Source organism: Cannabis sativa, chromosome 5 (genome assembly GCF_029168945.1).
Source record: "Cannabis sativa cultivar Pink pepper isolate KNU-18-1 chromosome 5, ASM2916894v1, whole genome shotgun sequence".
In the NCBI taxonomy this organism is placed as follows: domain Eukaryota; kingdom Viridiplantae; phylum Streptophyta; class Magnoliopsida; order Rosales; family Cannabaceae; genus Cannabis; species Cannabis sativa.
This window is the reverse complement of record NC_083605.1, coordinates 71,699,030-71,725,093: the sequence shown is the minus strand read 5'-3', so window position 1 is coordinate 71,725,093 and position 26,064 is coordinate 71,699,030. Positions and strand designations below refer to the sequence as shown.

At 32.0% G+C, this 26,064-nt stretch overlaps 2 protein-coding genes and 1 pseudogene across 5 annotated transcripts; 2 read left to right on the top strand and 1 right to left on the bottom strand.

Annotated features, from left to right (window-relative positions):
• Nucleotides 1–631: 631 nt before the first annotated feature.
• Nucleotides 632–5,500, top strand: LOC115716098 (pentatricopeptide repeat-containing protein At4g31850, chloroplastic). 4 transcript variants are annotated; one of them, XM_030644817.2, is made up of 7 exons: nucleotides 632–847; nucleotides 1,442–3,541; nucleotides 3,681–3,773; nucleotides 3,919–4,016; nucleotides 4,498–4,543; nucleotides 4,763–5,002; nucleotides 5,142–5,500. In XM_030644817.2, exon 2 carries the CDS (start codon nucleotides 1,456–1,458, stop codon nucleotides 3,511–3,513), a length of 2,058 nt encoding a protein of 685 aa, XP_030500677.2. In that variant the 5' UTR covers nucleotides 632–847; nucleotides 1,442–1,455; the 3' UTR covers nucleotides 3,514–3,541; nucleotides 3,681–3,773; nucleotides 3,919–4,016; nucleotides 4,498–4,543; nucleotides 4,763–5,002; nucleotides 5,142–5,500. The 4 variants fall into 4 exon arrangements, with proteins under 4 accessions (XP_030500677.2, XP_060971918.1, XP_030500674.2 ...); XM_061115935.1 differs by lacking the exon at nucleotides 3,919–4,016; XM_030644814.2 differs by having other exon boundaries at nucleotides 3,891–4,016; nucleotides 4,498–5,002.
• On the bottom strand, nucleotides 4,484–4,972 carry LOC133038491 (alpha-amylase-like; annotated as a pseudogene).
• Nucleotides 5,501–24,783: 19,283 nt separating the features above from the next.
• On the top strand, nucleotides 24,784–25,827 carry LOC133037686 (uncharacterized). The gene is made up of 2 exons (XM_061115062.1): nucleotides 24,784–25,280; nucleotides 25,388–25,827. Exons 1-2 carry the CDS (start codon nucleotides 24,785–24,787, stop codon nucleotides 25,414–25,416), a joined length of 525 nt encoding a protein of 174 aa, XP_060971045.1. The 5' UTR covers nucleotide 24,784; the 3' UTR covers nucleotides 25,417–25,827.
• Nucleotides 25,828–26,064: the final 237 nt, after the last annotated feature.

Genomic DNA, 26,064 nt, shown 5'->3' with positions numbered 1-26,064 from the left:
CTTGGACTCCTCCAGCTATGAATGAGCTTAAAATGAATGTTGATGCTGCAACAAATTTTAAAGATCAAACACTAAGAATTGGAGCTGTAGTTCGCAACTATAAAGGAGAAGTGATAGCTGCCCTCTCTAAACGAGTTCAAGGATGCTTTCGTAGTAATGAAATGGAAGCGAAGGCGCTCTTTCATAGTCTCAATTGGGTTACACAATATCCTTTTTCAATTACTATGGTGGAAACAGATGCGCTAAGAGTTTCCTCTGCTCTGAACTCTTTTCTTAAGGATTTATCATGTTTTGCAGATCTAATCGATGATGTTCGTTGTCTTTTATCCTCTTTTCCTAGAGTTACTATTATCTATGCTCGTAGGCAGGCTAACAAAGTTGCCCATGACTTGGTTAGGTACGCTCTAGAGTTGGATGAAGATGTATCTTGGATAAGAGAAATATTATTTTCTCTATTATTGTAAATGACTGTTGATTTATAATAATATTGGAAATTTCTCAACAAAAATAAATAAATAAATAAATAAATAAATAAAACTCAAAAAAAACATAAAAACTGTTTTTTAATTTTTTTACCAAAAGTTGCTGTTTTAAAAACTGAAAATAATTTTTAAATTATGAAAGCAAACGATAGTTAAAAATAAAAAAATCTTCGGTGACTGAAGCACCACAGTCAGAGTCCCCTTTCCATTCGCCATAACCAAAACCTTCCTGCCTTTACCTATTCTTGTGTTTCATTTCTTCTCTAACCCTCTCCACTCAATTCTCCCACTACATTCTTACCCACGACCGCCCTTTTTGCCTCCATAACCTCTAAATTTCTCTTGTGTTCACTGCCATCACCCAGGTATTCCCCCACTACTAATTACTCACTTATTCATTCTGTTTTCTATTATCTAAGCTATGACTTTGAAGTTTCAATCTATTATCTTTGAATATGACTTCAGACTCAGTTGTTTATTTTACTTTTAATTTTTTTGATCTCCTTTCACAAGGAATGTTTGGATTGCATAGCAAAATTACTTACTTTGATGTGAATAGGTTTTTTCATATCAAAGTTAATCCTTCATTAGAGCTTCTCAGCTTGTTTAATTAATGGCAATGACTTTTGAGTTGGGTATTTTCGAAAAAATGTTTCTCTTTTTGCTCCTAAATTTACAATATTGCAATGGTTTAGATCATTTGTCTAATGGTACCTTTTTGTTTGGATTGCCCAAATCAACTTAAATTAAATGAGTGGTCTTTAATATGTACTCAAATTTTTGCTTCTTATGCTTGAATTCTTATTTCTGTTACTGCAGAATGAAAATGTTAGGCTAATTGTTTGCAATATTCTTTTGTCATTTTCTTTGGTTTTAGTTCTTGACATCATTTCTAATGACTTAAATTTATAGTTTCTTTTAATGTAATGTGATAATTACTTTGTTGGGTCTGTTAACAGGTTGTTCTTCGAGTATGTATTGTATTGGTTTCGGTTATACTTGTGCCTTTACAGAGACTGTAATAGCTGCTTGGACTCATAGAGATTCAATACAAGGAAGAAACTTTGGAAATTTAAATGTTTGTGCATATGGGTACTTGGGAAACAGGTTTGCATTGAGAAGAAAACAAATGGGTTTATGTGGGTTTGTTATGAAAATCCGGAAAGAAGGAGAGAAACTGGCCAAGAAGAAGAACAATGAAGTTGTGATATCTTCAGAAGAAGTAATAAGGGCTCTTAAGTCTACAACAGACCCAAATTCTGCTTTGCTCTATTTTAAGTTTGTTGCTAAGTTACCTTATGTTGTTCACACCACTGAAACATGCAATTATATGCTTGAAATCTTGATGAGTCTTAAGAGGGTAGAGGATATGGTTGTTGTTTTTGATTTCATGCAAAAGAAAGTCGTTTACCGAAATTTGAATACTTATCTAGCCATTTTTAAAGGTCTTTACATTAGGGGTGGAATTCGACAAGCACCAACTGCTCTTGAGGTGATGAGAAAGGCTGGGTTTGTTTTGAATGCTTTTTCGTATAACGGGTTGATCTATTTGCTTCTCCAGTCAACGTTTTGTAAGGAGGCTTTAGAGGTTTACAACAGAATGATCATAGAGGGGATGAAGCCGAATTTAAAGACTTATGCATCACTTATGGTAGCATTTGGTAAGAACCGGGATACTCAAACTGTAATGGGTTTGTTAGAAGAGATTGAACATTTGGGATTGAAGCCTAATGTTTATATATTTAGCATATGCATTACAGTTCTTGGAAAGGAGGGGAAAATTGATGAGGCTTATGATATATTGAAGAGAATGGACGAAGAAGGATGTGAGCCAAATGTTATTACTTATAGCATTCTTATTGATGCTCTCTGTAAAGCAGGTAAACTTGATAATGCAAAAGAGTTGATTGTGAAGATGAAAGCCATCAACAGTCTCAAACCTAATCGTACAACATACACTATTCTGTTGGACAAGTTAAGAGATTGTGGAGAATTGGAAACTTTGAAAGAAATTTGGGATGAAATGGAAGCTAATGGTTTTGATCATGATGTAGTTACGTTCACCACTCTTATTGATGCTTTTTGCAAAGCTGGCAATGTTGACAAAGCATTTGATACTCTGGGTGTCATGATGGAGAAAGGGATCTTACCAAATCTTTATACTTACAACATCTTGATTGGAGGACTATCAAGATCATGTAGATTGGATGAGGCTTTTAAACTTTTCAGTAAGATGAAATCCTTGCATATCATACCCGATGCAATTACATATAATACACTCATTTCGGGTTTAGTGAAATCTAATAGTGTCGATGAGGCTATCGATTTTTACTATGATCATGTAGGTCGGGACTTTTCCCCCGTTCATCGTACATACTACCCACTTATTGATGGTCTTTTTGAGGCAGGAAGACATGAAGAAGTAATGCTTTTGTTTGAAGAGATGGCATTATATGGATGCAAACCGAATTATGTGACTTTCACCATTCTTATAGATGGGTTCGGAAAAGCAGGAGATGTAGAAACTGCCTGTCAATTGTTTAAGAGAATGGTTAAAGATGGAATGAGACCAGACTTATATACTTATAGGTCTCTACTGGTACCTTTATGCCATTTAGGAAAAACTGATGATGCTCTGTATTACTTTGAAGTACTAAAGCAGACTGACCTTAGTCCTGATATAGTTTTGTATAACAATTTGATTTACGCACTTGGAAGATCGCGGAGAGTAGAAGAAGCTCTATCTCTCTACAATGAAATGCAGAGCAGAGGAATTTTCCCTGATATTTTCACATACAACAATCTAATACACAGTCTTGGGATCGTGGGAATGGTGAAGCAAGCAGTGAGTTTGTATGAAGAATTACAACATAAGGGTCTTGAACCTAATGTTTCCACCTACAATGCTCTCATTCGAGCTCATTCCTGGGCAGGGAATCCAGACCTTGCTTATGCAATTTACGAGAAAATGATAGCTGATGGCTGCAACCCGAATGAAAAAACATTGCAATTACTACCTAACCAAACTTGAGTAGACATTTCCTTGAACTGTGTTTGAGGTATAAACCCTTAGAATAACTTTATTTACAACAATATGATTTCAGCATGTTCTACTCAATGAACATTTTATTTTCAGAAACTGTGTTTAGATGGAGATTTTCCTTATTTTAGGTTGTTCTATGAACTCACCGTTTTCAGGACCCAATGGTTGGAGGGATGAACTTAAGAAGCAACTTCACCGAATCAGACCTAGCAATAACGTCTTATTCGTCATGTTAAGGCAAATACAAGGTATAAATCCTTCTAATAACTTTATCTACAACACCTGATTTAGAGATTTTTGCCTATAATTTCAGTTTGTTCTACTAAATGAACATTTTTCTTCTTCAACTCTGTGTTGGGATGGAGTTTTACCTTTAAGAAAGATCTTATTCAGATTGTCCTATGAACTTACCATTTACTGGACCAATTGGTTGGAGAGATTACCAAGTGACTATTTGTTCAAGTGCAATTGAATTTCTGACAAGCTTTGTGGTGAGAAATTTACATATGTGATTTCTAGTCCTCATAAATCAATTAGTTCTCATCATTAAATTCAAGTATTTTTGCATCAATTTTAGAGTGGTAACATAGTCTGTTGTATATTCAGTCTCCTAATATTACATTTTCCTCCACAACTCTGAAATGAGTACAGGCTTCACTGAGTTCGTAGTCAAGTTCTAGTCTTGACCAATCAAATGTCATAGAGAAATATATGAAAAAAAAAATACGAAATAAATCAAAATGATAGCACCAATTAATCAGAGAGAGACATTCTAATATTATTGTTCATTGAAATCCCTTTGGCAGTTTGCTGTAATATTTTATTCCCACTGAGGAAATACATATCCATGACGTTTTACTATGTAAATTGTTTAATTTATTTTTTTAAGTATGTGAATCTTGCATTGCTTTATTAGATATCAGCCAAACATCTTCAAGCTATTCTAACTCAATTACTTTTACTCATACACAGCAAAGTCTTCACCGGGGTAAATCAGCTGGTAATCTGCAATCAAAAGGTTCCTCAAATCTTCATTTGGTCCAATCTTCACAATAACCTTTTTATCAATTTTAGCCCATATAAAATCAGCTTCTGCAGCTAATATGTTCCCATTGCTTCTGCTATTAATGTCATTTCTCTTCCTAATTGCAATCACATTGAAAAGATGTACTTACTATTGTTGGGGTTCCTGGGTGAGTGAGAATATAAACATAACCAAGCATGAGTTTTTCTTCAGGAAAAGGCCAAGTCTTTTGAAATCAAGTATCTTGATTGTCAATAAAGGTCACTGAACTCTCATGCCTTATTCCGATCATACCTGGAGGCTTCTTGTTTTTGTCCTTCAAACGCCACAACACACCGAAAACTGCAGCCTGAAGAACACCTTTGTGGTAAAATCAAAGGCAGTGATTTGGCTATCAGCAGCCTCAACCCAATCAACTAGCATTCGACGTGGTTTTCTTGATCATCCCATAAGGTAAACTTGTCTCAACTGCGAACTATGGTTGGTTTGTTCCATGTAAATCTTAGTGATATTGGCAGCACCCCACAAAGCCCATTTCGGTTTTCAATTCGTTCATCCATTCTAATAACTCTTTTTGTACTCGTGGATTAAGGTGGTCGATCTCAGGTACTCCTCCCCAGCTATCCCTAGGATCCGAGTTCTGAACTCGGTGTCATCTTTGTAGATGAATGATGGCCCCCAGTCAAGGCAGGCAAGCATCTGGTGCTTAGTTGTAATTTGAGATTTTACAACACTTTAAGTTAGATTTTACTCTTCTAATGATTTTTTTTTTTAGTTGTAATTTGATTATGGGTCTTATTAATATGGGGATATAATCATGCTTCTTGAAAAAACTTTTTGAAGAGGTCACTACTAGTCAACAACACTTAATTTTAGAATTTTTAAGTGATAGACTACCAGAAAACAAGATGAATCTCATTGATATAAATAGTATCAATCATTCTATTTAAGTACTCTTCAAATACTCTTCAATTAGGTGGTTACTTACTTACACAGTTTCAGAATCACACATGACTTTCATTGGGTGACGTGGGCATTACTTGATATTTCCTTTATAGATCATGAAATTATTTACTCACACCATAATATTTCTCATCTTATTACTTTTGGTTTTGTTAAATTTATAAATAGTCAAAATTTTGATTTAAAATAAAATGTTTGGCAAAAGAGTTAAGTATAGCCTATTAATATAGTTTTATATAATGTTAAAAAAAATTATATACATATTATCAAATATTTCAATGTATAATGGTTGAATCTTTTTTTTTTTATACTTTTGTGTATAGATGTTTTTTTTTTTTTTTCAAAAGAAGAAAGTGTTAATATATATAACATTAATTTAAGGGTTAGTTTGGTATAATTGTGCTATGTATTGTGAGAAAAAATATTTGCAAAGTGAAAAAAAATAAGTTTAATAAATTATAAATTTTAATATATTGTGAATTACCCTTATAATTATAAATGTATAAATTTTTTATTTTTTCTATTATTATTTTTTAAAAAAAGAAATTATATGTATTTAATAAAAATAATTTAAAGTATTTTTAAATTATATTTTTATCACATGTTAAAAAAAATAGAAAATAATATATATATCTTACTATATTAAAAGTGTCTTAATCATGTGATACTTTTAATGACATATATACCCTTTAAATTAATATTATATTATTTGTAATGATATATATTTTGTATTATCTTTGAATTCAAAGTCTAATTTTAATATTTTAAGGATATTTGTAATAATATATAAGGTGATACTTTTAATGACACATTTACCCTTTAAATTAACATTGTATTATTTGTAATAACATATATATCCTATATTTTCAATGTTCAATTTCAATATTTTTAAAGTATTGTAATGATATATATTAGCATTGAAAAGTAAAATAAAAAATTACAAATTTATTATTGAAATTCCGTATTTTAATATTCCCAGTTTGATTATTTAATTAAATGATTAATTAAATGCAGAATAATAAAACTGGTATTGAAAACAGTTTTCTGTAGTTACAGAATGCAACTCTGTAACTCCAGAGAAACCCAGAAAAACAAACAGTGCATAAAAGTAAAAACACACAAGATTTTTGTACGTGGTTTCAACAATCCTTTCAGATTGTTACTAGTCCACGGGGCCACGCCCAGAGATAAGATTCATTAGATAGGTATCAAAAATACAAAGTAATTGACTTATGCATAAATAGACTCCCTCTTATTGTATGCCGCAAGCTTGATGTATTCCACCTACTAACCGAATCTTGATAAAACTCCAAGTGCTCGAACTCCCTTCGATCACCTTGAAGAGTGCTTGAATCCTCCCGATTCAAGGCTTAAAGGCTATCTCCCGAAAGCCTATACAACCATCTCCCGAAGGTTGTGTGCTTGTATCCTCCCGATGCAAGACTTCAAAAGCAATCTCCCGAAAGCTTGTAAATACCCTTCTCCCGAAGGTGCACTGATGTTCTTCTTCGTTGTAGACTTGAATACAGACTCAAGACAATACAAACAACAAATAAACAGAGTAAGAGTAGAACAACTCTTCTCTACAAAACAAAGACACTCTTTTCTTATGATATGAAAGTGAATAAAAGAGTTAACATAACAAAGACACTTTTTCCTTAAGATATGAATATAATTCTAAGTGTGTGAAAGAGATACAAAACCTAGCTACTATAAGATGTATTTATAATGAATATACATCTCATAGACAACTTACATTCGGTCTGAACAAGACCTCAACCCACTAGAAACTTCCCTAAAATAATTCTTCAATCAGTCCAGGAATTTCCGTTTCTGTACCTACAGAATCGTGGGCAGTAACTACAACTTTCCTTTTATAGAAAAGGAAAGTTTAGCTCCGGATTTCTCTTCAAGAAACCTGATCTAAGAAAATGGGAAACTCAACACAAGATCAGATTACACAGGTGGTTAGATAAAAACGAAATGGGTAACCAAACTTACCATTTTTACCTTTTTTCCAAAAATAGGAAAGCTAGACAACTTTCCTTTCAAGTTTGAATACACCAAATAGGAAACCATATTAATGTATACCAGCCGAAAATATACAATGAATAATAAAATATTTTTGTCAATTAAATATGCCAAAAATGGAATTAACAATCTCCCCCTTTGGCACTTTGATTGACAAAACATTTTATTATGAGAAAACCTGCATCAAGTGTTAGAAACCAAAGCAAATAGCTTTTTAAAGATACAAGAGTATAGAAAATACTCCCCCTGCATGAAAGCTCTCTAACACATAAAACATATAACTTTTTTTGGACGGAAAAGCTTGCAAACCGAAGAACACAACTTTTTAAACGGAAAAAGTGTTAAACCACAAACAAACAACTCCCCCTAAAACCAAGGGTCTAGAGTTGTAACAAAGAGTTCAATGAATCCAAAAAGAATAATAAAAGAATAATACTACTCCCCCTTTTTGTCTATCAAGGAGCCAAAGATAACAAAAACAAACATGGACAAAGTCATAAGTTCAAATAAACATTAATAAAAAGCAAAAGATAAAAGATTGAACCACTTATTCATCATCATTGGGTCGGAAGTATTTCATGATGTTGTCCATCTTCCTAAGAAGCAAGGCCTGACTTGTCTCCATTCTTCCCAAACGCAAGTTGAATTTCGCCATTTACGTAGGAGCAGAAGTGGAAGCAGATCCAGCAGCAAGATCATTTGTAGGACCAGGGGAAGCAGACCGAGCCTTTCTTTGAGCAGCTTTTCCTTGAGGAGGCTTCTCAGGAATTTCGAAAGTGGTTCCAACAGCAGGCATCTCAATTGATTCATTCTCAAGAATCAATTCCTCTTGATCAGATAAAATTTTATAGATTAAGTGAGGAAAAATGAGATTGAGCCTAGGTTTCTTACCCTTTCGAAGAGAGACAATTTGCTCCCAAATCATGTCAGCCAAATCAACTTTAGCACCAATTGAAACTTTATACAAAAAGAAAGCAAGTTCATTTGAAACATTTACCGGATTGGAGCAAGGAAACCAATTGGATAGGGCAAACCTCATGAGAGCAGCATGTTGATAGGTGAGTTGAGACATATGCATGGTGTCGGAGAGTTCAATTTCATTATCACCAGAGAGATAACCGAACACCTTTTGACGATCAAACTCCACATCAGTTGGCTCAATTCCCATAGGCAAATTGAGAGCCTCAGCAACATCCTTCACAGTAAAGGAATACCAGTGTCTTCTGACAAAAACTTTGCCAAACATGAAATAGCCCTCATCGAGAAACTCATCAGTGCTGTTAGCATAAAATTCCTTCACAATTCTATCCACATACCCATCAAAACCGATCAAGGTATCTACCCATTGTCTTTCTTTCAACATGTTATACACTCCAAAAGGCTTATGAGCAATAACATTAAAATTTTTCTCCACAGTAAAATTCCTATTCTCATAGAATTTCATATCTCTAGCATGATCATTATAACAAAAATAATGAGAGTGGGGCTTGAAGTTATCAAGAGAAATACCAGAGGGCCTTTTTCTTTTCTGTGGAAGAACAGGATTTGTAGAGACAATGGGCCTTTTTCCTTTGTCCTTCTTTGGAACAGCAGGAGGGACTGGAACAGATTCTGTAGTGACAGGTTCGGTTTCGGTTCTTCACTCTCGGATCCAGAATCATCAACAACAGGAAGATCTTTGGGCACAAATTCTTCACTTGAATCGGACAAGCCCTCTGAATCATGATCCTCCTCACTTTCTTCTGGTTCAGAATCCGAGGAAGAGACCGAAGGGGGATTCTCCTTGAGATTTTTGCCTTTTGAAGATGAAGAAACCACCTTTTTTCCTTTGGATGCAATTTTAGATTTAACCACTTCAGGCTTTTTAGGAGTGGAAACCTTGGACCTAGTATATATAAAAGAAATTATAGGTTGGTGTAGTTTTTTAATTTAAAAAATAAAAATATAAAATATTTTTAAAATAAAATATAAACTTAGTTTATTATATACTAAAAAAAAATATTTATATTATTTTAAAATAAATTAAATATTTTTTTTATAGTATTTAATAAATAAACAAATATATTTTATATACAAATAAATTTATTATAGTATTTTTTTTAATTATTACAGATTTTTCTAAATGTTAAATTGTGCCTGTTTTAATTTTTAGTTGTAGATTCTCAACTTATTCTTCGACAAGTTGTTTCTTAACTGTTTCCGAAACACATTTATAGTACATTTTTTTTCCTTTCAAAAAGTAGCTTTTAGGTTTTTCGAAACTATACTAAACAGACCCTAAAATGTATTATAGAATTGTGATTTAAATCTTTTTTTTTTAAACTGAGAAAGATATTAAAACAGTTAGTGTTAGTTATTTTTAGTTAGACAGTTATGTTGAGTCAGTTGGACTTTGTGTACTCTGTACACTGTATATATATTGTCCTATGCCATTGTATTAGAATTCAATTCAATTAATAATATTTTTACTCTGGTTTTTCATTGCAAATGTTCTAATATGGTATCAAATGAAACAAAGTGAAGCTCCAAGATCTCCCTTGAAGCTTCCAAGAACTCAACAATGGTGAGAACCAGAGCCACTGCTTCAGGTACCACCACCGGTACCGTGGTTGATGCCACCATAGCTCAGCCACCATCCAACACTTCCGCCACTACGCAAACACATACTGATCCATCTTAGGCTTCTACCGATCTTCCTCCTTGATCTGATCTTCAAATTCAGGTTCCTCGCGTTCCTCCAGCTGATCGACCGGCCTATGACGAGGTCAGATCTCCATTTTATCTCAGCAATGTCAATCATCCAGGCTCAGCCCTCGCGACCCTTATTGTCACATATCGAGACTTTCAGCCATAGAAACACGATTTCAAGCTCTCCATTGCCGCCAAAAACAAGACACCATTTCTTGAAGGTACCCTTCCTCAACCCCCTCCCAATGATTCCCTCTATAGTTCTTGGGTTAGATGCAATCAAATGGTGATGTCGTGGATTCTCCACTCTGTATCACTTGAAATAAAAAGCAGTATCATGTATCTTGATAGTGCCTCTGAGATGTGGACTGTCTTAAACAATAGATTCAACCAAGGTAATGGTCCAAGAATCTTTGAATTGAATGAGACAGGAAAACAGGTCCAAAACCCCACTCAATACAGAAGTCTCATCGGCAAACTCATCTATTTAACCATCACCAGACCCGACATCTCATTTGTTGTCAACAAGTTGAGCCAGTATCTTTACACACCTTGAGAACCCCACCTCCATGCAGCCAACAAAATCCTCTAGTACCTGAAAGGAACCCCTGGCCAAGGTCTATTCTTCCATGCCTTTGCACTAGCACCACTTCATCTCTAGGCCTTTGCAGTTGATGATTTGGGAGCTTGCCCGGACACTCGACGCTCATGTTATTGCATCTTCCTTGGCAAATCTCTAATATCATGGAAATCGAAGAAGCAACACACTATCTCTCGTTCCTCAGCTGAAGCCGAATACAGAGCAATGGCTAATGCCACATGCGAACTAACTTGGCTTCACTCCATCATGCATGACTTCAACATCAACATCAAACTCCCTTCAACACTATTCTGTGACAACATTGCAGCTCTTCACATCTCTGAAAATCCAGGTTATCACAAACGTACAAAACATATTGAAATCGATTGTCACCTCATTCGTGAAAAGATCAACAATGGCAAGATCAAGACCAACCATGTCTCCTCCAAATCCAACATAACTGACATCTTTACAAAACCTCTCTTTCCAACACATTTCCATAATTTAGTCTCCAAGATGAGTGTTAAAAAATTTTCCTTAACTTTTCAGTTTTCTTTTCTCATTTTATTTCACCAACAGCCAACCACACGCACACAGTCACTGAGTCACACACTCAGGCACCCACCCTCCCACCATCTCTTCTCCAGGCAGATCGACGACAACCAAAGGATTGACGACGACAACATTGACGACCAAATCGATGACGGCAGCACACCTCCTCCATGCACGATTGCAGCACACAACTCCTCCATGACATCAAGTCGTCGACCTCTTTTGCTCGCTCAGTTGATCACGGCTCACGCTGTCCTCGCTAAGGTAAGGTCTTTGACTCTCCGTTTCACAATTTTTTTTTCTATTTTTTTTATTTTCTGTTAAATATATAAAAATAATATATTTTTAATTAAAAATTTTATATATATTATATAATATATTTTTATATTCTAAAATATAAAATAAATTTTCTTATAATATACATATAAATTTTATTTTTAATTTTTTTGTTATTTTTATTAGTTTTAATGTTTTTTAATATGTAATTATAAATTTATAAATAAGTTATTAAATTTATTATAATTTAGAGATTAGAGTTAGTAATTTTTTTTTAGATTAGAGTTAGTGATTAAACTTGTTTAAAAAAAAATATGTATAACTTTTTTAATTTATATTATGTTTGTTATGTTGTTAATTTATTTAAGTTTTTAATTATATTATTATTATTGTTATTATTAATTATTGATTAGTTGATGTTAAAAAAATGAGATGTATTTATAATTTATTTACGTATTTATGTGTGATAGTAAATTAGTGAATTAGGGATAGTCCGGTTTGCTCGACGCTCACTTTCTCTAAGTTTCCTTTGATGCACGACTTTGCATTTCAATGTTAGTGTATTAAAAAATTAAAAATGTTCATAAATTGTTAGAGAAGTTTGAATATTTTAAACATTCATCCATAGAGAAATAAGTTATGTGATTAATTATACTGCAGTGAATGGTGAATATGCATGTTAGAGGAGTTTGAATGTCTTAAATATTCATTTATAAAAAAGTAAGTTCTGTGATTCATTTGTGATCAATTATAATGTGATTAACAGTATATATTTAAAATATAAAAATAGTAATCTAATTAACCAACCCATCAAACACAGTTAATCACAGTACCTACATATGTCAATATGGATGAATATTATATATTTCAGAATATAAAAATATATTATGTAATATATATATAAAAATTTTAATAAAAAATTATACATAAAAAATATATTATTTTTTATATATTGAACAGAAAAAATAGAAAAAAAAATTGTGAAACAGAGATTCGGAGACCTTACTTGAGCGAGGACTGTGTGAGTCGTGAATGATTGAGCGAGCAAAGGAGGTCGACGACTCGACGTCATTGAGGAGCCGTGCGCTGCGGTCGTGCGTGGAGGGAGGAGCCTGGAGCCGTGTGGAGTCGTGGAGGTCCAAGGAGGCGTGTTGTCGTCATCGATCTGGTCATGGATGTTGTCGTCGTCAATCCCTTGGTCATCGTCGATCGACCTGGAGAAGAGATGGTGGGCGGGTGGGTGCCTGAGTGTGTGACTCATTGACTGTGTGTGTGGCTGGTTGCTGGTGAAATGAAATGAGAAAAGAAAACTGAAAAGTTAAGAAAAATTAAGGATTTTTTAATTTTTTCTATTTTTTAATTAATATATAAATATGTAAATAATAATATATGTAATAAAAAAAATAAACAATATATATAATCGAAACCTGGTGGTCCTTAAAACCTAACATGCAAACCCACCCGATGATGTACCGGGTTGAACCTGACCAGTCTGAATATGTATTTTTTTGCAAATTGCGGGTTGATCGGGTCGGGTGCGGGCGGGTTGTCTGGGTCCGGGTCGAACCTGCTCAAAATGTTCAATCCTAGTAAAAACTATTGTCATCAAAATATTTTGTTAGGAATTTAAGCACATTAATTTGAAAATATTGAGAACTTTTAGACAAATTCTCCAATTAAAATATGGGATTATTTTATAAATACTTAAAAATAATAAAAAAAATTATATTTTTTACATTTACAACTTTTTTATTATTATTATTTTATGGATTTTTTTATAAAAAAATACGAACTATTTTTTTTTTTTGACTGTTCTAAAAAATATTACTTTCATGTTACTGCAATATTTATGTTTTTGTAATGTGAAAACAACATTGCTTTTTATAAGAAAAAAAAGAAGCAAACAATTCTTAAAAATATAAGAAAAATTCGTAAAAAAATAATAATAATGCAATTATAAGTATTTTTTGTAAATTTCATTTAAAGTATCGTTAATATTTTTAATAAACTTTTCATAACATTTTATGGTTCCTGAAAGGGTATAACTTAAGTTACCTAACAACAAATGAGGTTATGACATTTTATTTGGCTCCACTAATATTCATTAGTAACACTCTTCAAACATGAGGAGATTTTCACATTATTAAAGTTGGGCAATCTCTTTCTAGAAGCTATTTCTTACAATATTATTGACTTTTGAGGAAAAGAAGAAAAAAAAAAAGTCACACATGCATAGTTTGAATTCTTATAATTTCACAATGCAATGGCCAAAACATCTACCTTACTTAATAATAGAGCTTACCCAAATTTGACTCTCTAGCTCTTGCCTTCCTACCAATATTTAATCAAAGCTTTTATGGTATTTATGGTAGCCCATAGCTTTTTAGGGTTGACAATAGACATACACATATTATATATATTTATATGTTCCAATTATTATATATACTAGCTATGCATGGGTTACCATAAATGTAGCCTTATTATAAGTCAACCTGCATCTAAAGTAGTAGAGCATTGTTATTGTACATTAGTGGTGTCTAGTATCTCTAGACATATGTTATTTTGCGACTGATTAATGATACTCTCTAAAAGTTATTACATTAAACTATATAAAACTCGATATTTGATTAGACCAATAGTAATATTGACATATAGAAAAGTACTAAGCACCATTGATACTTTTAGCATTTCTCAAAGTATAATTAGGTTTGAAATGAATATAAAGAGTTTTTTTCATATGAGAAATATTAAAAGGCACCAATGGTGCCTAACACCCTCATATGTGTTAATATCGAATTAAGTATCGGGTCCCATATAATTTAATATAATAGCTTTTATGGAATATCGCTAGCCAATCACAATGTGATATATCGAGAAAGTGCTAGACAGTAGACACCACTTGTGCCTAATAGCAATGCTCTTTTCATATTTAAGATGGGGATGTAAGGTTTACTGGTTGGTGAGATATAGGTTCTAAGTACTTATTAAATTAACTTTGTAACTTAAACCTAATTAATCCTACCTATTATTATTCAATGCACATGTAATTGTTTGTACTAGACCTAGCTAGGGTCGGTTGAAGACTAATATCACTTAGTAAAGAACTCGATGTCCATCAATTCAACACTGCCATTTCTGACATACAACTCTAAAATATTTTGACTATACCATATTAATTCAAAGGGACTTATTACATTGTGAGTACAATATAATTATTAATAATGTATAAACAACATAATTAATTTAGTAAAGTGAAATCAAACCATATCATGTCTATTCTTTAAATTACCAACTAACTCTCATTTGTCTTTAATAGTATATTGGAGACTTTTGATCTAACAATTAACAAGGGAAAAAAATGGAGACTTTTCCTTTTTTTCAAAACAACAACAACAATAATAATAATAATAATCCATTAAATAAACATACAAATTACATAACTCTGCTCATTAATTTAAAAAGTATTCCATAATTTCAAGTTATTAAATCAAATTTTTGCACAAACATATAAAAAAAATAGTGAGACAAAATTTCTATTTAAAAATCTACTATGACCTTGATGTATACACTAATTAAAATTTTTGTCTCCTATATTTTGACATGTATCAAAATTAAATCATGCTCCTTGAGTTTTTTTTTCTCGTTAAATTTTTTTTCTGAACTATTAAGATTGTTGGATTTAATGACATTTGTCCAATTTCATTCAATTTTACTAATTCTGTGATTGTCCATGTACTAAATCATATTCCTTAGACTTTGATATCTATAAAATTATATCACTTGAACTTTAATTTGTACCAAATTAAGCTCACTGAACGTTCAATGTTCATCCATGTTAAACTTTTCTTACTAAAATTAGAAAAACAAAATCCTTAATTTCAAATATCTTAATAGTTCAGAGGAAATTTTTAACGGCAAAAAAAGTTTAGGGGACATAATTTAGTACATGTTAAAATTTAGAGAGCAAAAATCTTAATTAACCTAAAAAAATATATACATAATTCTTAATGGAATGTTTTGTAGTTATTGTGATGAAGGGTTGTGATTTTGGTAATGAGAATGTAAAATTAAATCTATGTTTATTATGATTTTATTAGAATATTAAACTCTTAAGATTGCCTTAATCTTAACCCCTATTAACTAATTAACTCCCTAGTAAAACTTTTACACCAAACACCTCAAGTTTCCTTGCCTAACTTACCGTACGTGTAAGTAATTTACTAATCAAATTATAAGAACAAGGGGTATGCATAAATCGATTCAATAACAATCGATCGATCCAATTATAACTTACCGCTATTGGATATCTAAAAGTGATCTGATCGAATTGGATGTTATTTTTAAATATTCAATCAGATCGAATAGGATCGGATGTTGGATGGGGTATCCAAAAATTCAATACATTCAACATCCAATCGAATTAATTAATATTTTCATTTAATTTGAATGAGTAATTAGATTTTATGTTGTTATAGGTAAATATATATATACATATAAAAATTAACATTAAAATTTTATTTTTTTTTAGATTGGATAGATTCAATTCAATCCATGATACTAAATCTAAAATATTAGATGGATTGAATAAATTAAAATTAAATTAATAGATACACATGAAATACATCAAATGGATACAACTGATCTAATCCAACATCCATTAGATGTTGGATTGATTGGGTGACTAAAATTAATTGGATCAGATCAGATGGTAATATATAATGGGGTAAGTTAAAAAAATACCACTTTTATTAATTAATTGATCAAATTTACCTCTAATTTTATATTTAATTGGAGCATACCTCTTTTTATATTTATTGTACCCATAATATCCTTACATAAGAGAGTCACATGGAGAGTATTTTGAAGTGATAGGGGCAAAATTGGTATAATGTTTGAAAAAAGAGGTAAAAATAATAAGACTTTTAAAAAGTGGGTAAAAATAAAAGAGGACAATATAAAAAGGATATAGAGTGTAATTTCCTCATATATAATTAGATCGAATTTAAGTATACCTAAAAAATATGATCCAATAAACACCTACTAATTAAGTTGACAATTAAACAACATGCTATGCAAATAAAATTCAAGTACAATATATATAGTTGAGAACAGTTATAATGTATATTTGCCCTTATAAATTAATAAAGGGAAATTGGTGAAAATACACCCTAATTATAGTGTATTCTAAATTTAAAAGTTATTTACAAAAATATCATTTTTATTTGCCGAATACCCTTTTTTATTTGCAAAGATAAAAATAGTATTTTGCTAATATGTTTTGAATTTAGGGTATAGTGCAAATTGCACTATAAAAATGAGTATTTTACAAAGAACCCCATTAATAAATAATGAACTAAATCATTATTATTCTCATTTTCCTTTTCCTATTCCTTTTATAAAATTTCTTTATTATTTTTGAATTAATGATCGTACACATTAAGCAAATGGGAAGAGACATATATCATTAATACTAAATCAAGTTGACAATATATTATACCATAGAATACTCGAATTTTTACATCTCGTACTGAAATTTTTAACTTTTTTATTTTTTTACTGTGGAACGAATTTTTTTAAAAAATATTATGTAAGTTTTATACTGTGTACTGTGTTAAGTTTTAACGGTTGTTTTTTAGTTGATCTACTGATGTTTTAATTATTTTACGGTTGTTTTATAAAAAGACAATATTTTTATAAAAAAATTCCGTGCAACAGTAAAATTATAAACTTTTATCTAAAATTTAATATTTTTGTGAAAACTCCTAGAATATTTACATTATGACTATATAACAATTCAATAAAACTAGTTAGGGAGGCTAAGGCTAGCATAGCAATGAAAATTGGTATTTTTCTAAATTACGGTACAAACTGAACCGCATTTATGATATTTCTTATTAAGAAGCACAGTTTTAAGATAATTCGAAATCGCAATACAAATGGTGTTAATCATGATTTTGTGTATAATAATAATAATAAAACTACATTTCACTTATAATTTATGTTTTTATTTCTTACATTTATACTTTGATTTATAAATATGTTAGAGCAATTATATCAGAAAATAATTTTTCTCTTTTTTTTTTTTTAATTTATTTCTTTCATATTGTTTCAATTTTTCTCAAAACTTAAAAAATTTGTTTCCACATAATTTTGAAATTTGATTTTATATACTTACAAAATTAAAAAAATTTATTCTTAAACCAATACCTTTAAAACTAAAAAAAATTATGACACTTTTTTCAAAATCCCAAAAATACCCCTCTCATAATTCAAACCCTCTCTCTCTCTCTCTCTCTCTCTCTCTCTCTCTCTCTCTCTCATCCCACAACCGCCCACCAACAAATCCCCCCCAACCCTCACCACCACCTCCGACCACCCGCACCAAATCACCCAAACGCCGCACCAACACCCTCGACCCAGCCCCCCTCTCTCGGACCACCACCACGGCTCACCTCCACCACCTCCGACCCTGCCCCCCTCTCTCGGACCAGCCCCACTCTCTCTTCCTCTCCCTGAAATCGAAAACAAAAAAAGAAAAAAAGCCCCAGGTCTGATGGTCGGACCATGGGGTCCGACCAATCGGACCCATCGGACCTGATCCGACCATTGGACCCCCCTCTCTCTTCGTCTCTCTCAAACCGAATGAAAAAAAAGCCCCGGGTCAGGATGGTCGGACCACGGGGTCCGATGGGGTCCGACCAATCGGACCCCGTGGTCCGATTATCGGACCTGGGGTGTGGGATGCCGAGCTAGAGAGAGAAAGAGAGATGTTGTGAGAGTTTGAGGGGTATTTTTGGGATTTTGAGAAAAGTGTCGTATTTTTGTTAGTTTAAAATGTATTGGTTTAAGAATAAAATATTTTAGTTTTTTAAGTATAGAAAATCAAATTTCCCTTTTTAAAACATCAATTCTCTCTCTCTCTCTCTCTCTCTCTCTCTCTCTCTCTCTCTCTCTCTCTCTCTCTCTCTCTCTCTCTCTCTCTCTCTCTCTCTCTCTCTCTCTCTCTCGGGAAGCCTTGAAATTTAGTAGACCATAAAAAAAATTTATTTTTGAGCAATTTTTTAGAAAAAAATGTGTTATTTTTTAAAATTAGTTAAAAAAATATGTATTTTTAAAAGTAAAAAAAATTAGATCCTAGGTTAGGTCGGCCCTAGACACAAGTCTATCTCGTCTATGCCCAAAGTTGTGTATGATGTGGTACACTAATATTATGGGTATTACTATACTAGGGGTATTCATCCAATCCAATCCGCACTATTTTGCTCATAGTGCATATTTTGGATCCAATTCAATCCGCACAATAACTCAACTCCAATCCAATTTAATCACAAAAGTACGAATTTGATCAGTTATTTTAGATTGGTTACTTTTCAATATTAAATTATTTAATATTTATGAGAAGATATTTTTTTTCACATAACTAGCAATAAAATAAAACAAATTATTGTTATTTTATGTATTCAACAACAAATTAAATTAAATAAAATAACAAATAACAAATTCAAAGGAAGAAAAAAATTGTATGTATAAAAGATGTTTAATTTTATTTTAAATTGTATGTAGAAAAAAAATTATATATAAGAATGAAATATACATTTGATCTATTAAGTTTTAAAATAAATGTGTATTATATGTATTAGATTTTTAGATTACTATTTTTTATATTAAAAATTTTAATTATATATATAATTTTTTAATATTTTTAATAAATATGTGTGGATTGGAGTGGATCGGATACTTTTACATGCCAATTAACATCTAATTCCCACAATCGCGAATTTGAATTTTCTAATCCAATCTAATCCGTACAAGTGTGGATATCCGCACTTTGCAGATTGGATTGGATTAGCTATTTTATGAACACCCATATTACTTTTTAGTGACTTTTTATATTTTTAGTGACCCACATTATATGAGATTAATGCTGAAATTTAGATTCTAATTGTGTAGTTCACTGTATATCTTTCTTAACTCTTTAGTGACCTAGAATTTTATTCAGATCACTATAGAATATCAGTAAAAAGGTAAATTGTAGTAGTTTAATAGATATAATCTTTGTGAAGACATAAAACTTATATACAACATATGGTAAGGTCACACATATTTATGATCTTATTGATGATGATATCACAATTGAAGTTAAAATCATAGTTGCTTTAAAAAAAAAATGTAAGAAAGCAATAGATAAATAAAAGCTTAATTCAAATCATAAAAACAACAAAATTTATATTTATACAAATTTAGTAGGAAGTGTTATGGGAGGAATTTAGTCGTACGATTATTCAAAGCAAATAAGAATATTCAAACGTAAGAGTACTCATTTAGTATGAGTACTCGTACTAAAAAGAAAGCATAAAATAAAGAGAACACAAAAGAATTATAGTGGTTTAATCAGAGCTTGGTCTGCTTAGTCCACTGTTACAAAGATTGTCGCTTCGTTTATTTGATTTGGATCACTCTTTTATATAGAAAGTAAGTATCCTTTAGATTTGCATAACTGATTGGTTTCAGAGCCCTTTTTTTTTTTACATTAAATAACAATATTAACTAAAGTAAATAATGAAAGAGTAAATAAAAGACGATTTTAATTTGTTTGTACAATAAGTGTAGCAACGTATGCGACTTGCTAAGCTGCGAGTTTTCTGTTCATATTTCAACACACGAGCTCGCAGGCTCTAGGGTATTTGTATTCAGAGGATGGCCTTAGGGCCTATCGTTTGGATGTCTACGTTCACTTTTGATCGCATAAACAGACATCCCATGCGTTGACAACGTGGAACATGCGAAGCCCTGACGAGTCGTCGAGCACATTAGTCATTCAGACCAATCTTATGTTAAAAAGCAATCTTTACTAGTCGCAAGAGAGAAGATGCAAGTATTGAGAAGATCCATTTAGTCAACTTTAACGAACAAGTTAAAGAACATGAATAATACATTTAAGCCAGAACCTAACTATCTCAGGATTAAAATCATTGATCTATGATTACCTAAGTGATATTTACTTAAAAAAGATATTATGGTAAATTTATGATATCTTTTCTATGTGAATATCGGTCCAGTCCGATGTATACCAATACATCCAATACAAGCTTACTTTACTAATGTGTCGGAATACCATTATCTAAGTGTAAGTAAATTAAATTGTTGATTATCATATCAGTATAAATCATGTGTACTGATAAATCATGGGACTAATAGTTTAATCACATAATCTTAATTACTTTCCACTGTGTAGACAACACAAGAATCATGAATAACAATGTGATAAGGATTTAAAATAATTTATATATCAAACAAATAAGTAATAACCATGAAACAAACATGTGAACCAAGCATTATATTAAACAAGTAATAAAATAATTTTGTTCCTTTATTGATAAATGAAATTCAAGATAACATTGAAATAGAATTTTAGTCAGGGCACAAAACTAACACCTTTAGCATTAGTGGTTCCTCTATTAGTAGTTCTATATGGATGCCTACTACTAGTACTAGGTATTTGGTGATTTTCTCCACAAGGCTTTCTTTTTTGTGTCGGTTGCCTGGATATTTGGAATGATGGTGGAGTCAGGTTCAAAGCTATAGCAGTAGGGACATTTGTATTTTAGTTATTTCTTACATCATCATTGCCTTCAAAATACCATTCAGGGTCTAGAGCATCACCAAAATCACCATGAAAGGACATTTGTGCTACAATGTCAGCTGTCGGTATCGTAGTATTTAATTCAAGTAACACATCGAATGCCAACACCTCTGAATTTGTTTTTGGAATGAAACTCCCACCTTGCTACGAGTATCCTCAATAGTACTTGGCGTTGGACTAAGATCGATACATGTATATTTTCTTCACCAAAGTCACAAATAAGGGAGTAAATTCATCTATCTTCTTCGCAAGCATAGACAAAAATAACCTTACACGCTTATCATTTTCAATAACTTCAGGGTGATATATTAAGCCTTTCATATACTTGTAATTCACTTCCAATTTTAAGGCATACTGCACTTTGTCAACATCGAGTTCTTCGTACAAAAGATCAACCAAACGTGAGTAGGTTACATTCGTATCGATCTCGAATGTCAAATTTTCAACTTGGTTATAAACCTAATCTATACCTTGAAGCTCTCAAACACCATTATACATATCAAACGCAAAAACAGTTAAATCTGTCACAGACATTAAAAAAAAGCATAATTAAAAATTTAGAACAAAAAAATCTAACAAAAAAGTGATTCCTCAAAAGCCATAGATCTATCAAGCATCGGACCTCATTAGACCACGTCAAGCCCACTATCGGACCCATCATCCCTGACCTTAGGTCCAGAATGACCATCAAACTAACATCGAGCCTATATTTGACCCATCAAGCCTTGCCCTTAGGTCCAATTCGACCATCAAACTAGAATCGGGCCCGACATTGGGCCAATCAGACCCATCGGGCCTTGCCCTTAGCCCAACTAGACCATCAGACTAGCATCAGGCTGACATCGAGCCGATCAGGCCATCATCCCTATCCTTAGATCTAAGATCACATCGGGCCATCATCCCTATCCTTAGATCTAAGATCTCCATCGGACTAGTATCGGGCCTCATCGAACTAGATGAAAAAAATGCAGAAACAAAAAAAAACTAGACAACAACCATTTCAATACAAAATAGCAAATAACAGCAAAAACCCACAGATCAATTGTGAAAATAACATTCTAAATTAAATATAAGAACTAATAACAAAAAAAAAAATCACTTATCAATTCATTGTTGCCGAAGTTTGTTCTGTTAGACTTTTATTTGGGCTTACATTAAATTTTATTGGTTTTATTAAAACTTGGGTTGATTGGATAGTTCTTTGTTGTGTTAGCCCATGTTGTTGGTGATCAATTGTTAATGGGCTTAGCATCTGTGAGTAAAGTCTAGGTGAAGCAGAAGTGTGGGCTTTTCTAGTTGACTGAAGCCTTTGATGAGCAGGCCCAGTCCAACTAGAGTTTTGTAGCTAAGTCCCCTCCCTAACTCTATAAATACATATTGTCTCATCACAATTGTATACCTTTTGATAATCAGATAAAATAAACTGCTTCTGATTTAGAGATCTAGGGAGGAAGACTTAGTTGATAGTATTGCACTATCAAATTAGAGTAACTGTTGTGGATCAATCAGAGATAATTGCTATGGATCAATCAGGTACACATACCTAATTATTATATCTTATTATTGTGTTCTATGTTATATACAAATAGATCTTGGGTTAATTGTTAATTTATTTAACATGTGGTATCAGATTGCCTATTGTATATGATTTAGAACCTATAATTAGTATAATTAATTTGTATATGTTAATTATCCATAATTTCATATTAATTTCGTTATTATTTTATGTTGAATTTTTTGTTTTTTAAATCTTAAAACTTTAGGGGTTTTGTTTATTATTAAATTCTCGTTCTATTGATATATTATATGCATGAAATCATTGTGTATATTAAGAGAATTTTAATTTTAATGTTTTAGGGTTTATATGATTATAATGTGAAATTATAATTGTGTATTTTGATTTTATTGTTTTTAATCTAAAATTGATTATAGATATCTCATTATTAATTGTTTATGAATGTTCTTAAATGATTAATTTTGTATTTTGATTAAGATTGATATTCCAAATCAATTTTTTTTTATGTTCTTTATTTTTGGATAGCTTTTCTTTATATCTATTGTTTTTTAGCAATTAATAGCCGAAATTAGACACTTAGATTGATTAGAAATTCCATCCCGACCGAAACCCATGAAAAATCTGGTGTTTTCGTCGAATTTTGGCCGGTTTTTCACGCCAGACCCGACTGGAGGCAACCGGGTCGCGTGACCCGACTTCAGAGACCCGCCCAAGGAAGAAGAAGCAGCCCAGCCGCGAAGCCCACTCGCGCAGGTTGCGCGTGGGGGCGCGTGCGGCCGCGTGGGTTGTCGTTTTTCGACTTTTTTTTTTCCAGCGTGCTTAGAATTTAATTTCTGATTTTTCTATGGTTTTTAATGAATTTTTTGACTCCGTTTAATAATTATTATTATTTTAATGATAATTATGTAGTTAAAAAATTATTAAAAATATTTTTGATAATTTTTCGAAATTTGTCAATCATAGAAAATTTTTTGAGTTTCTTCTCGTTCCATAAGACATAGTCACTCTCTTATTTAATTTATTTTGACTATGTAGTCTCCACCAATTTTCTTATATTCACATCTTTTAATTATTTGTTGTTCTAAAATTATAAAACTTGGTTGTTTGATCCAAAAATAATGTGTTATGGTGGACACTTTATTTTTTGCTTATCAATATAATAAAAGCAATTATATATCTCTTTTGGAAATTTGGTTGAAAATTATTAATTTTCAATGATTGTTTTATCACCAAATTTCACATGTTGAAGAAAATATTATATTTTTGGTTGACTATATGTGTAATTACTTGCCCAAAGGTAGTATTTACATATATTAGTTCACATTCCATGAAGTGAGTTAATATTAAATGTATATATTTTAATTATTTGCCCAAAGGTAATAATTTAAATATATAAATTTATTATTATTTTTTGCTTGAATTAATACATATTTTTAAGAAATTTATTTGCCCAAAGGTAATAAAATTCTTAAATGATATGTATTTTTTCTTTGTTGTTAACTTCATGAAGGTAGATCATGTGTGTGTTATATTCTCACCCCAAAGGGGAGTTTATAATGACCAGATGATTCTACAATATTTTCTAATACATTGCTCATATTGCTTATTCAAGTTTTAATTTTTGAATTTTTTCAGTCTCCTTTTCTGTGAACAACAATAATGCTTCCATCCATATTTTGAATGCTTCCAACTACAAGACATGGAAACGAGATGTGGAATTTACTTTAGGCATAATGGATTTGGACTTGTGCCTACGAGAAGAAAAACCTGCTGATCTTGCGACTCCGTACGGTACCGAGAGAACTCATCATGCACAATGGGAAAAGTCAAGTCGACTTAGTCTTCTTACTATGAAAAGATCCATTCACGAACATCTATTGAGTGGTTTGCCGTACACTACAAATGCCAAAGAGTTTTTCAATGCTGTAGAAAAATTATACGACACTGGTGAAAACGCTTTGAAAATTTGGACATCTTATGGATGAAATGACAACCATTAAGTATGATGAATTAAAAGGAGTGCGAGATTTTATTCTGAAATTGGTGAATGTTCAGTCCAAGTTGAAAGATCATAATATTCCTCTTCCTGACTCTTTCATTATTCATCAAGCTCTTCATGCTCTTCCAGCCTCTTTCAGCCTTATCAAGACAACCTACAACACTTACAATCAAACATGGACTATCAGCGACCTAATTTCTCAGTGTGTAGCTGAAGAAAGCAAGCTTAAAAGGGAGAAGAATGAATCTGCTAACTATGTTTCTCACCTCAAGCCCAACAAAGGAAAAGGAAAATTCAAGAATAAAAATGATGGTGCTACAAAACAGAATGGTAATGGTAAGGAGCATAAGAATAAACAGAAGAATAACAATGGAAAGTCCAAATACTCTAATGTGAAGTGTTACTTTTGTGAAAAATTGGGGCATCGGAGAACGGACTGTCACAAATTTAAGACTTGGTTAGAAAAGAAGCAAGCACAATCAGGTAATCCATTGGCATGTGTTTGTTTTGAATCTAATCTAGTTGATGTTCCTATTGATTCTTGGTGGTTAGACAGTGGTGCTACTGTTCATGTTTCTGCTTCCTTACAGGGGCTAAGGGATCTCAGGAAGCCAAGTGAGAGGGAGCCCAAGCTTAAAGTGGGCAATGATGTTGGAGTTGACGTTATCTATGTTGGAACATTTATTCTTGAATTACAGTCTCGTGATAAGATTATTCTGAACAATACTTTTTATGTTCCTACTTTTAAAAGGAATTTAGTTTCGCTTCCGCTTTTGGTTAAACAAGGATATTCTTTTCATTTTGCAAATGATAATGTTGACATTATGCTTGACTCTCGAATTATTGGAAATTGCTTTTATTCTGATGGTCTTTACAAGTTGTCATTGGCTCCTTTAGATTCCTCTTTTAATGTTGTGAATATTGTGGGTAAAAGACCTCATATTAAGGAAACATCCTTATTTTTATGGCACAAAAGATTGGGTCATATTTCCAGAGAAAGGGTTGATCGTTTAATTAAATGCGAAATACTTCCTCCTCTTGATGCTTCGATTGGGATACTTGTGTTGATTGTACTCGTGGAAAATTGACTAAAACAAGAAAGAAGACCGCAAACCGCGATCAATCTTTATTGGAAATTATCCACACGGACATCAATGGTCCTTATTCCACCACGTTGTGCAGAAATAAGTATTTTATCACTTTTATTGATGATTTTTCTCGTTATGGATTCACCTATTTAATTAAAGAAAAATCTGACGCCCTTGAT